The 13,125-nt window shown below is 48.9% G+C and overlaps 3 protein-coding genes and 1 pseudogene across 3 annotated transcripts; 2 read left to right on the top strand and 2 right to left on the bottom strand.

Annotated features, from left to right (window-relative positions):
• The first annotated feature begins 1,222 nt into the window (after positions 1 to 1,222).
• On the top strand, positions 1,223 to 2,511 carry LOC120709694. Its single transcript, XM_039995364.1, has 2 exons — positions 1,223 to 1,392; positions 1,464 to 2,511. The coding sequence occupies exons 1-2, from the start codon at positions 1,316 to 1,318 to the stop codon at positions 2,509 to 2,511; spliced, it is 1,125 nt and encodes a 374-aa protein (XP_039851298.1). The 5' UTR covers positions 1,223 to 1,315.
• Positions 2,512 to 2,635: 124 nt separating this feature from the next.
• On the bottom strand, positions 2,636 to 4,823 carry LOC120706356 (glutathione S-transferase T3-like). The gene is made up of 3 exons (XM_039990978.1): positions 4,601 to 4,823; positions 3,468 to 3,946; positions 2,636 to 3,377 (listed from the first exon to the last, which is right to left on the bottom strand). The coding sequence occupies exons 2-3, from the start codon at positions 3,936 to 3,938 to the stop codon at positions 2,976 to 2,978; spliced, it is 873 nt and encodes a 290-aa protein (XP_039846912.1). The 5' UTR covers positions 3,939 to 3,946; positions 4,601 to 4,823; the 3' UTR covers positions 2,636 to 2,975.
• A 1,599-nt stretch (positions 4,824 to 6,422) lies between these two features.
• Positions 6,423 to 8,066, top strand: LOC120706354 (annotated as a pseudogene).
• A 1,267-nt stretch (positions 8,067 to 9,333) lies between these two features.
• On the bottom strand, positions 9,334 to 13,057 carry LOC120706355 (zinc finger CCCH domain-containing protein 3-like). The gene is made up of 5 exons (XM_039990977.1): positions 12,658 to 13,057; positions 12,414 to 12,493; positions 12,227 to 12,305; positions 11,593 to 11,688; positions 9,334 to 10,341 (listed from the first exon to the last, which is right to left on the bottom strand). The coding sequence occupies exons 1-5, from the start codon at positions 12,791 to 12,793 to the stop codon at positions 10,313 to 10,315; spliced, it is 420 nt and encodes a 139-aa protein (XP_039846911.1). The 5' UTR covers positions 12,794 to 13,057; the 3' UTR covers positions 9,334 to 10,312.
• Between the last annotated feature and the right edge of the window lie 68 nt (positions 13,058 to 13,125).

Raw genomic sequence — 13,125 nt, 5'->3', positions numbered from 1 at the left:
GTTATAATTTTACTGGTAAACTTCGTTGACACTAGTCTCATACGAACTTATGATGAAAGATTATCATTAAAAAGTTATTCTAAAAATTATAAGGATAAGTTATGCCTAAAAGTTTGTTCAAAACAATTTCACTGAAAAGATTTTCTAAAAAAGTTTGGGCATGAAAAGTTATACATGAAATTTATATACATAATTTTATAGATTTCCAAAAAATAGAAAATTGCGAAAAATGAAACTTTTCAAAAAGGGAATGCCTGGCCTCCTGGCGCGCTCGCGAATCAGAAACTCCCTGCATGGGCCCTACGGCATGGCACATGTTAAAGAGATTGATTTGTTGCCAACGACTCAGGTTTCTCAAGCTTGTCAGATCAATGTTCCATCAATAAGGCCATCTCCAGTGGCCGAACCATCATCCGATGTGGATCTCCCGAAGCGAATCTTCACCACTACAACAACTGAACCATAGCAGGAGAGAGAAAGAGTCGAATCGTATTTGAGAGTCGACTCATGAAGACTTAAAAAATGAATTGGCCTCACCTGACCCATGGATGAGTGGCTGCCAGAGCGCGGACAGACCAACTTGAGCCAAAGGGCCCACATTATTTTGGTGCAGGAATCGACTTCTACTTTTTGCGTACGTGGCTGTCTCTCCTCGAGGATTTGACTCGATTTTGTTATTAGAGCAACTCCAACCCACCTCCTATTTTTGGCCCCCTATTCCACCCATATGAGAGTCTCTCATCCTATTTCTCTCTCCTATTTCACAATGAACTCCAACAGACCTCTCATACTAACTCCTATATCTCCAACTCCCTCATTCTTTATTCATATAAAGTAACTACCATGAGCATTATTTCGAATTACCATTTTATTTTTGCATGATTTATTTCCAACGGCTATATTTGGAACTACAATATTTAGAACCCGTTTTTCGACTACAGTAATTCTGAAGGTACTATTCACAACGGCTATATTTCGAACTGCTACTTTGAACCCCATATTTTGCAACGGCTATTATTTCCAACGGTTAGTATTCAAACGGCTAGTTTTTCCAACGGCTAGTATTCAAACGGCTAGTTTTCTCACATCTATATATATGAGGATGCCTGGACACAGGAGACCACACCAAACCATTCTCCCTTCACTTGCTGAAATGAGCTCTCTTTTTCGTTTAGACTCCTCATCATCGTCGTCGGATGACAATGATGAACTGATCCTTTCGGCTCTACACATAGCGCACACACAGTACGAGGGTACGAGTGCTCCAAGACGGGGTGGCTCTGTGGTTGGTCGTCAATATATCTATCGTGATAGAATGAGCGGCGCGTGGCGATTGTTCAACGATTATTTTTCGGACAATCCAGTCTATGGTCCAACTTTCTTTCGTCGCAGGTTCGTTATTTGTATTTCTTTGTTCAACTCTATTTTTACCTGTGGATTCTTATTTGTATTTCTTTGTTCAGGTTTAGAATGGGCCGTTCTCTGTTTATGCGCATAGTGCAAGCTATAGAGCAACATGATGATTATTTTGTGCAAAAGAGGGAGTCAAATGGTCGCCTTGGGTTATCTTCTTTGCAGAAGATTACTGCAGCATACATGATGTTAAGTTATAGTGTACCAGCAGATTTTATGGATCAATATATTCGTATAGGTGAAAGTACTGTTATAGAAAGTCTTAGAAGGTTTGTTATTGGCATTATCGAGGTCTTTGGAGATGAGTACTTGAGATCTCCGAATGAGCAAGACACTGCTAGACTACTTGCAATTGGTGAGCGTAGGGGTTTTCCAGGGATGCTTGGGAGCATTGACTGTATGCATTGGGAGTGGAAAAATTGTCCTACAGCATGGCAAGGTCAGTATACTGGTCATGTTCATAAGCCCACAATCATTCTGGAAGCATTGGCCTCACAAGATTTATGGATTTGGCACGCATTTTTTGGTTTGCCGGGGTCTCATAATGACATCAATGTTCTTCACCGTTCACATCTGTTCGGAAAATTAGCTGAAGGAGAAGCTCCACCGGTAAATTATACCATCAATGGCCATAGCTATTCAATGGGGTACTACCTTGCAGATGGCATTTATCCGAAATGGGCAACATTTGTGAAGAGCATGAAGTCCCCGCTTGGCAATAAGAAAAAATATTTCTGCCAAGCACAAGAAGCAGTTAGGAAAGATGTGGAAAGAGCTTTTGGAGTTCTACAAGCTCGCTTTGCCATTGTTCGTGGACCAGCCCGTTTTTGGGATAAAGCCACTCTTAGAGATATCATGATAGCTTGTATTATCATGCATAACATGATTGTTGAAGATGAGCGCAATGAAGATGAAGACTTCCGCTATGATGGTGTTGGCCAACTTGTGCGTCCATCACCAAGAGAAGTTCGCAATCGCACACGGGAGTTCCATGAATTCATGCAAGCTCATCATGAAATCAGAAATGTTCAAACTCACTCTCAACTTCGAGATGATCTCATCGAACACCTCTGGAGTCGTCATGGAGACATATATTAGCTATTTAGATATTTTTTTATAAGAGTTATTTAGCTAGTTTGGTTGTATCCTTATCATGTACTCTTGTTTCACAGTCATGTACTTTTGTGTCCCAGTCATCCAATAAAGCATATAATTTAGTATGAAGCATAACCATGGCAGCATAACCATAATTTAATCCGAAGCCATACAATACCAGGACACAAGTTCATACAATACCAGGATAGCTAAATTAAACTACAAGTCCATACAATACCAGCTAAATTAAAGTACAAGTCCATCTCAATATCAAGCTCCACCAAAGCGTCGAGAAATGATCTCGTCTTGCATCTTCTCATAGTAACGACGTTGACGCTCATCCAAACCACGAAGGTCCATTTTCATGACCTTATCATCTTCTTTCCTTCTCTTTAGTTCTAGCTGGTCTCGCTGCAGGTCACTCCTCTCCTTCTCTGCAGCCATTTTTATTTCAAGCCTTTTCATCTCTAATGCAATTCTCTCATCGTTTCGCTCTTTTTTTTCAGCTCTTTCATCTCTTCCATCTCTTTCTTCTTTGCCCACAAATTCTCCATAGCATCCATGTAAAGGTTTGAAGTAGGAGAGATGGGGTCTTTACCTTTGCGCAGGCGTTCTTTCTCCTTCTTCCTACCATCAGGTCTTGCATTGGTAACTTCTGTGGACTGACTAGCACAGTCCTGTTCATTACCAGGACCACTTGTAGAGCTTGGAGGAGTAGATGCCCCTGGACTAGCATTGATGCTGGTCTTCTGTTTCTTATTTGCACATGTCTCATTCCACTTTTCTTCGTACCGCAAGACGTTCCAACAATGCAGCAAACAAAATGCTTTGCCTTCCTCTTTTTTGAACACTTCACAGGTTTGAAGTACCTACACACCAGATTTATGTGTGAATGAACATATCTTGTTGTTAGCAAAGCAATAAATTAAATGCTGAAAAAATAAAACAACAATGCATACCCTATCTTGCTCCGTCAAACCGCTTTCCTGCCTTCTTTGCACATGACCATACCATGAACAAAACTTGTTAACTGCTTCTAGAATGATACCCCAACGATGAGCAAGAGAACCACAATTACGGTCAGTCTCAAAATCCTTGTGCAAGTGGTAGTGCTCATGAATTCTTTCCCAGTAAGTAGCACGAGGTTGATCAATGCCTTGTACTGCATCCATACTAATTTCTAACCATGCTGCCACCAATAAATTGTCCTCCTTAACACTAAAATTTTTGGATCTCTTCTTGTTACCTTTCACACCAGTGGTAGCTTCAACAACTACAGCCTCTCTGAATACTTGTTCCTCTTGTGGGCTACCATGTTGAGTCTCAACAACTTGCACATCATGGTTGCCACCAGCATTGGTCTCATGCATTTCCAGATCGTGGCTGTCACCACCATTGCCTGCAAGCATATCGATCATCCATGGTTCCATCTTGCTCCCTACATTATCAGATCGAACCATGTCACACAAAAATTGCAAGAACATTTTAGAAATCAATAGCTCTGTTGAAGCTACGCAAGAAAATTGGCAAGAAAATGTGCTGTTCAATTGCCCTGTTCCTCTCCTCCCCAAGCTCCCTCTCCTTCCGGCGCTAGCAGTCTACCCCAAGCTCCCTCTCCTTCCAGCGCTAGCAGTCTAGCATCGAACCCAACCCGCGCGCCCTCCCACCCACGGCCAGAGCCGGGGCCCGGGACCAGCAGGACCTTCGAGGCGCGGGTGGCAGGAGGCGTTCGAGGCGCAGACCACGGACCCACGGCAGGAGGCCCACGACGCCGAGGAGGAGGCCGCGAGGGAGGCCGGCCGCGGGGACACGCCCTGCGCCTCCGCGTTCTACGACGCCAACAGCTGCCTCCGGGCTCAGCGCCCGCGCCGCAGGCCACGGGGGCCCGGCGCAGCGCCCGCGCGGCTGGCACGGGAGGCCGGCGCAGCGCCCGCGCGGCTGGCACGGGAGGCCGGCGCAGCGCCCGAGCAGAGGCCACGCGCAGATCCGGCCGCAGCTGCTCGATAGACCGGCCGCCGGCAGCTCCTCTCTCACTCTAGATCCACTTCGTCGATTGCAAAAAAATGGATGGAGACGCCGGGAAGGAGCATACCTATCGAGAATGGCGTCCGAGCCGGCGCGGGAAGGGGGCGACGGTTGCTCCTCCACGCGGATGAGAGCCCGGACCAGAGCTCCTGGATGTAGGAGGTCGGAGCTCGCGGATGAGAGGCCTCCTATCGCTAGGAACGTGATGAGAGATGGGTTGGAGGGGATTTTTGGATTTCTCTCTCCTAAAATCAGAATAGGAGACGCGAAGAGGGGTGGGTTGGAGTTGCTCTTAGTAGTTGGATTGTGGACATGTGTCTCAGGCTCTCAGCCAAAAAGTATATAGCAAGAAAAATGAGGATTTGTAGCCGATTCTCAACCCGCATGCACAAACACAAAGTGTTTCCGTCCCGGATTAAGCTCGGCTCTAAAATAAAGTACTCCCCCAAGTGTCACCAGCTAGGAGTATCGCAGGGAGAACCTGGCTCTCGGTTCAAGCCTCTGGCCTCCAAAAAATAGTGTCATAAAATTAGACAGCTTCCTATTGGTCTGGATACTTCTTTTTCTCTAAACGTGTTAGTATAGCAAATAAGGGAAGAAAAGAGTCAGAAGCACACAGTTCATACATGCATACACATGTGCCCGATCATATATCTCCCGTGTGAAAGGAAATAAACACCTGCTTTAGGAGTTGTTATCAATGCTTAATAGGCTTTGCAAGTTTGCATTCATTATGTGTGATGTTTGCATCACGGCCGGGCCAATGACCGAGTCTCAAGACCACTTGACGTATTGAGTCGTAAATCTAAGAGCATCCCACGGCCAGTGGCAAGATGCTGTGTTGCGCTACGATCATGTCATTAGAGCAAATTAAATAGCTAGAACTAGCTCCATCTCGTTTATTATTAGGCCCTAGATAACTTCCTCCCTTGATTCATCGCTACAAAAATGTTGGAGAGGTGACGACGTCTCTAGCTCCTTCCAAATCTCATTGTGTTTTGCCCCTTGAAAATGAAAATGGCTTGGATGACAATGAGAGCTCCACCACCATGCATGGCCATGGAGACAGCTGGGAGGTCGCCGCTTTCCTGTTTTGTGTTTCTTCCTTTCTCAGTCAAGAGGTATTGCTGGTAGTGTTTCTTTCAACTTGAGACTTGTCTTCTCGAATCGATGGAGGTGTAAAGTTCCATCGATCATGTGCCACAAATGCGCACAGGCCCAGCTATTTAGAGCAAGGCTAATAATTTAGGCAGTCGCATTGTGAACCCACGCCTTAACCATCATGGTCGACGAGTGCTATATTTTTACTTGTTACATAGTGGGAGTGAGTGGAGCAGGATAATTAGGATACGGATTAAGATAATGGCATGTGAGGCAAGGGTAATCTTGTGAAATTTTGACCTGTCCATGACTTGTATATTATGTTTTAAAATTTTGAGGTAAAACTTCACGTTGAAATGAGCCTTCTTCATGTTAGGGGCGTAGCTAGAGCTGAATCGAGCGAGTGCACCATTCATGATTACGCTGCTAGCCCTCTGATTGTTAATTTGGAAATGTGGTGATTAGCACTGAATTTTTATTTTGTTGTAGGTGCATCCGCACCTACTGAAACTTACTGGCCCTGGTTTTAGTGGCTTGTGGTGCATGAATTCATTATATTGTTTTTCTTCTTATGTAATGTATCATCTCTTTGTCATTATCATCATCATGTAAAACATGACGTTCCACAAAGGAATGTGCAACAATGTGCTTCTCGCACTCAGGCACATGGCGCGCCCGCCCAGTGTACTTTTGACCTACCCCGATCGGACAGCTGAGAACGGCAAGGCCCCTGGGCCAAGGACGGATCGCGGCCGTTCAACTGGCAACGAACACGGCGCCACGCCGCGTGGCCCAAAGAGCTCGCCCCACAGAGGATAAGAGACATGCGCGCCGAGCTCGCCGTGCTCGCCGCCGGCGCCCCTCCGACGCCGCGCCCCCCGCACCGCCCGCTGCGCCATCGCCTGCGCCACAGACTTCCCCGCCGGCCGCTCAGACCAACCCGCTCCCTCCCCGGCGGCGGACCGCCCCCGGCCCCAGCTTCGAGGCGGCGCGCCTGGCCGGCCGTCGCGGCGGCGCTCTTCGGCGCGGGGTTCCTCCTGGGCCCGATCCTCGACGGCATCCACTCCCGCGTCGGCCTCCAGGTCTACGGAAACGGCGCCCTCGACGTGGGCCCCCTCCACACCCACGTCCTGGTGCCGCCCTGCTCGGCGCCTTCTACCTCACCGTCGGCCTGCTCCACCTGGCCATCGACGGGACGGCGGCGCCGCCGCTCAAGTCCAAGGCCACCGGGAGCGCCCAGGCGACGGCTACGTCGCTGCTGTGCGTTCACTACCCACACGACGCATCATCCACCGATCTCATCATATTCATCCAATGATTCGATTCGTCGATTGCTCGCAGTGTCCTTGCTCTGTTCATCGAGCTGAGCGCGGAGCTGTACAGGGCGGGGGTGCCCAGCAACGTGGAGGCCTACGCCCTGTTCGCCGGCGCCGAGCTCGCGTGGCTGTTCCTCGACGGCTCCTGGCTCGGCTTCGCCCTCGCCTGCCTCGTCGGCGCCGTCTGCCCCCTCGCCGAGATCCCATTGATCAAGTGACGCCACCCTCGCTTAACCCAGATTTCAGAGTGATTTGCTCTCTGCTCGCCTGCGCATTTCTATTTTTGGCTTTGGCTGACATTGCCGGCACCGCCGCTGCCGGTGTTGTGCATTGCATCTGCAGATTGCTTGGGTGCTGGAGCTATCCGAACGCCGACGTCCACCTGCTCGGCGAGGTACGTTTTCCTCCCCTCCCGGCGACGTACGGGCGCGTCTCTTTCGTCCTCTGTCGGATAGCGCGCGTCACGTCGTCTCGTGCGCGGCGGTTGTTCAGGGGCTCGTGAGCTGGACGACGACGTGCTACTTCGTCTACACCCCGTTCCTGGCGAACCTGGCGAGGTGGCTCGACGCTCGGCTGTCAGCGGCGGCGGCGGAAGGCGACGCCGGCGCCGAGGGAGACGACGGAGCAGCCCCGTCGTCGTGACACTGGCGGGAACATCGATCACCACGCTCGCGGCATCCTGCTCCGTTCACCTTGCAGGATTCCAGACTGAATTGAAAAAAGAAAACATTGTGATCGTCGATGCACAGTTCTTGCGCGATTACTCAGAGTTCGCGGCGTTGCGCGCGGCGCCAAGTGTCACGGTGGTTGTTGGACCGATCATGCCGAGAATGCCGGGAGCGTATCCCGGGCAGTTCCGACAAGCGTCCGACGGCGACGCGGCCTTGATTTCTTGGTGGCCGCGCGGATCCCGGCCGGAGGGGGGAGAGAACGACGGGCGCGGTTGCGCGTAACTTTTGTGGCAGCATGCCGAATTGATGATGAATAGGATTTGTCTTCAGGGAAGACTGTCCAGGGAGATGTATGTTTAAAACTGAAGCATACTGCAAACCACCTACTGAATTCTGTTGCGTTTCGGATTTACTGCTTCTTATTTTGCGTTAACCCAATTTTTCAGACGTTGTGTTTCATTTGTTGCATTGGTCCAGTTAAAACTTCATTTTGGCCAGAGTTGGTCAGAAAATTAGTGCCAAAACAGGATAAAAGGTCCACTTAGCACCGCAAATATAAAATGGTAGGAATTTTGTCAATTTTCAAATATTTTCTCGAAAGTTGGTTTATTTGCAAATGGCGAATTTCTTTCAGAGTTAAATTCCATCTTGGCTTGAGAATTAATAGAATTGTTACTCTAGGTTAACATGGATCTTATAAAAGCCTGAATTCGGCTTCTATGCTACAGGTGACGTACTCAATTGACATGTTCTACTAAAAATAACAGTGCCGGTGACTGAAGAAAATCGAGTTGCATTGGAACAGTTCGGCAGTTGGTATGAGCAAAAGGGCACCAGGCAAGACGTACACTCCATAGGCCAACGCAGTGCACGAATCTAACGAACGCCCATTTAAAATTCAGTTAGGTAACGTTTACAAAAAACAGAATTCAGTCAGTTAGTTAACATACACACCGCAAAACCACATGCGGAACAGAGAAAAATTGTGCAAAACTTGGAAAGAACACACCCTGAAAGCACAGACCAGAATGTTGGGTGAGTGAGCACCGACAGAAGAACTAGGCGGGCGGCCAGGCAGGATGTCTTCACAAGATCTGTGCCAAGCACCAACCACACCCCCGACTGGGTCACCTACGCTGCAGCAGACGCAACACGACCAAACCCCTGACCATGACCTTTCCGTGATCCACCTGACAGAACAACCGTGCAGGAACGCAACGAATTTCTTGCAAGAAATGCGGATTCACCTGACACCAGTAAAGAAAAGAAAGAAAAGGATCGTACACACCTGAGATCATCTGTCTTCACTATATGTAGTAGCTGTTACTGCTGTTGGTCCATGCTTGAGCATTGCCATCCATTTGCGTTCTGCAGATCGATCGATCTATTGATCGATGGCTTCGCTCCTCCTGTTTCTGCGCGTCATCGTCAGTGGCAATGACGAGGGACTCACCGGCGAGCAGGAATCGGCGGCGGCGGTGCTGGAAGAGAGGCTGGAGACGAGGACGTTCCCACGGGCGCGTCCAGCGGCGGCACGCGGTCGCCGCGACGCCGGCTTCGCCGCGGAGGAGGAGGAACGGTGGCTGGTGGCCTGCCTGGAGTGGCCGCGCGTCGACCGCAAGTCCGCGTGGATGCAGATCGTTTGACGGTCTCGGCCAGGGCGGTCGGAACCCTCTCGAGGGGACACAGCCTGGGTGTCACAACTCGTCAGCTAGAGCTCGATGACTGCTCGTCTTGTCCTTTCCAGATATGTTTTTTTAATTACACAGTACGACGCACACCGAGTCATCCCTATAAACACACGAACACAAATTCTACTCTTGTAATCACTAGGCTACATGCCCTTACACCTTTCCAGATGTGCCAACGTTTACATGCCGTGCTGCCCAAATAGCTTGAGACTTGAGAGCCTGTTCCACTGCCACACTCGCTTGACCGCTCAGGGTTGCTAATGGATGGTCGGTCCCCACCGAGACCTGACGCTGCGATGCAACGGCCACGGTTGCAATCGTGCTCCCAGACAGACATGGCGTCCCCCCCAGGACCGAGGGAGCGACCTCCCCATGGATTAGGCCGGGTCCGGGGAGGTTCCCCTCCTGAAGATGACCGCCGTCTCGATGGCGCGGCACTCGCCGGCAAGGCAACACGGCATCACTAGATCTTCGCCGGCCGCTCTAAGCAGGAAGCGGAACTGCGCCGAGCAGGTCGGCGAATCCTCGTCGGCCTGCCTGCCGGAGACGAACAGCGAGCGCCACACACCCAGTCTCCTTCCCACAGACCACCGTCATCTCTTGAGTCCAAAATGAGATGAGCAAGAATGCGGCAGAACAACGGTTATTATAACCAACACAGCAAAGAAAGCGTCATACTCCTACCTGCCAGCAGAATTTTCTGTGAAAGCCAGGTGCTGTGCACCACTAAGCTCAACAAGTGCTACTTGTACACGGATGGCAACTTCCCAGCTGCCAGAAGAACCCCACTGGGGACACAGGGACTATCCAAATGCCGTACAGGCATGCTCTGCGGTTGGAACTTGGAGCTGGGATCCCCTTCGTTCTACCACACGCCCCGTTTTTAGCATTAAGCAACTGATGTTCAGCGTGGGGCGAAGCTCCTTCAGCCCCAGTCGACGAAAGGAAGGGGAGGATAGCCGCCTTCAGGAGGGGGTTGCAGCGACGGCGGTAAGTTGCCTCAGGAAGTGTGGGCCCCGAGTACATTCCCTGTGGAAACATGACAGAAGGAAACAGATCATTACTGAAGGGAAACTCTACAAAGATTGGTGTGGTGAAACTCGTTAAGGAGATAGAGCATGATGGTGCAATTGCAACAAGGTGAACTCCATGCTACCCTGGAAGTGGTAGCTTATGCACTTGCAAGCATGGCAGTTTTTCGGAGCAAAGACAGCGATCATGGTTCCTGCAGACCCAGTAAGCTGACAACAGCTCTGAACCAAACAAATTTAAGGTCTTTAATCTGTAGGGCCTCCCTCCCTGGTGATCTGGAGGAACCAACCGACAGGCCTGCTTGCAATCGAATAGCCTCGAAACATCCAAATGGTGTCTCGTCATCAGCCTCTGGGAGGCACCAAGTCACCAACCAATGGACCCGCTCTCACATGGACTGACTATATATTGCAGATGATTGTATGCCAAGGGACCCAATTAATAGCATGACAGCTAACCGAAACAAAAAAAAATGATGACCCGCTAGCTTGTCGCATAGTGTAATTTTTGCGACAAATGCAGCTGTCTGCCAGAATTGAGGAATTTTTGTGCAAGTTTGGCTGTTTAACACACTGAAGTCTGAGGTAGCTTCAGAGAAACCAAAGAAACTCTTATGCGTCTTTCATTTCTTTCTTCAGACTTCAGTGTGTTATCTACTTCTATAGTGAGCAGTACTTTTGGTCTCATTTGACAGTAATCAACAGACTTGGGTTTTTCTCGAGCCGAAAAGTTGATTCATGGCATGCTAAGCAGATGAGCATTACTCCGTATCCAGGATAAAGCAAAAGCAAGCAGCCAAGCAGCATGTTATGGCAGCTCCAGTGTGAAAATTAGACGTGCTAAGTGAACCTTTTGCTCCTAGCACCCTGTCTAAACACTGAAGAGCAGGGGTGCGAAGCTAAAACCAGTGAACCCAGTGCCCAACTTGCCTCACAACCTTTTGATCTTAAAACTGAATATATGAAATTAAAGGTTTTATTCTGGAATGAGAGGCAACTATAGTTGACACACAGGTCATATTTAATAGCTGTCCGATTGAGTGGATTGCATGATAACTCATACTTTCTGTTTTATTGTTTTAATTTAAGTTCAAATTTCAGAATAATATTGTAAGAAATCTCTAAAATTAACCAAAATTAACTAAAATTAAAACATACCCAGCTATTAATTTCAAGGTTACTCATGCATTTCTCTGGACTAGCCAAACAATAATTAAAACAACATTCTGTTTGATAAGAAAAAGGTCACCTGAGAAAGAATTTCGTTCAGCTGCCTGGTATCCAACAAAATTGGGTTGGCTGCCAAGAAAATTAGACTGCTGCACCATGGCTCCAGGCCCAGGCCCTGAATGATACAAGTTGTTTGAGGATATAAGGCCTTACATGGACTAAGTCCAACATAAAACAAAGCATTGTTTAGCACTGACTGAACAATCAAATGTTTTTTTCCATGTTATAACAACCGCAAGGTAGCAGTAGTAATTGTAAAAATGAGCTTTGCCCTGAATGGTAACTAGTCATAAGTAGCCTTTTTTATACCCAACAAGGCAACAGGTTCAACACTCCAGCAGATATCGTCTAAAATGAATTGTAGTGGCAGTTCCTCACTTAAACCGAAAGAAATTGTAAATCAAACAGTATGCTAAATCAAATGTGAGAACATGTCATGACCCTCAAGAAGTGTTCCATGAATTGCAAACAGGATGTAGCCCAAATGCAACTAATAATTCAATGTTATTCACTTAAAGAACCAAAAAGATCAGTATGGACAGTAGCAGATGTTAAAACAGCCCCTATGTTGCACCCAGTTCCAGTACCAACAGACAATATACACCCTACCAGATGTGTGAATCGCATTCAAACGATCCTGTCCAAACCCTTACCTGGTGCAGCTAACGATGGATTAGCATCATATGGCTTGAGATGGAAGTATCTACATGGATCCCCATACTTGCAAGTCCCCTGCGACATGAAGGAATCGTTATCAACATTAAGAAGAGCAGCCTACATTTCTCCTCTTGGCGTACTCCGACGCCGGCTAAATTACCGAGGCAACGCGAGATGACTCACCGTGCGGACGAAGTGGTGGCAGACGCCCTTGGCGAGGGTGCCGTCCGGCAGTAGGAGGGAGGAAGCGCCGCCGTGCCGATCTGCCGACGACGGAAGAAGAGAACGGGTCAGCAGGACCCTGAACCCGAAACAGCCGCGGTGGCAGACAAGGTGTTCGACGAAACGTGCCAACCAGAGGAGAGGCAGCGACGGCCGGGAAGAAGGAAGAAGAAGAGGGATCGGGAGAGGATGGCGATCAGCTCACCTTGGGGGCGGACGGAGTCGTACCAGAGGGCGCGGGCGCGCTGGTGCTGGGCGCCCTCCAGGTGGCGCTTCCGGGCGGCGGGGGTGTCCTGGAACTGCTTGTCGCAGTAATCGCAGTAGTATCTCCCCAGCGGCATCCTCTTGGCAGCTCTCCTCTCGGCGCCCGTCCCCTTCTGATTCTCTCTTGCTCCCTTCAAGCTAAAAAATTTGCAAGAAGCATAAAAATTCCTTTGCTAATCCAAAACAAACCGAACCCTAGAGAACGATAAAGGAAACATGACACTCCAATTCTAGGGCATCCACAGAAAATTGTCGCCCAACGAATCTCGAACGCCAGAAACAACATGAGGCAGACGTAGGCGCTGCGCGTCCACATTCGATTCCCCAGTGCACAACTCTGGTTACAGCAATCACAACAGCTGTTCCACGGCGCGCTTTCAGGTTAATCAATTCTAGCATCAGCTCAACC

The sequence above is a fragment of the Panicum virgatum genome, chromosome 5K (assembly GCF_016808335.1).
Source record: "Panicum virgatum strain AP13 chromosome 5K, P.virgatum_v5, whole genome shotgun sequence".
Taxonomy (NCBI): domain Eukaryota; kingdom Viridiplantae; phylum Streptophyta; class Magnoliopsida; order Poales; family Poaceae; genus Panicum; species Panicum virgatum.
Note: the sequence above shows the minus strand (reverse complement) of the source record. Positions and strands in the feature narration are given on the sequence as shown.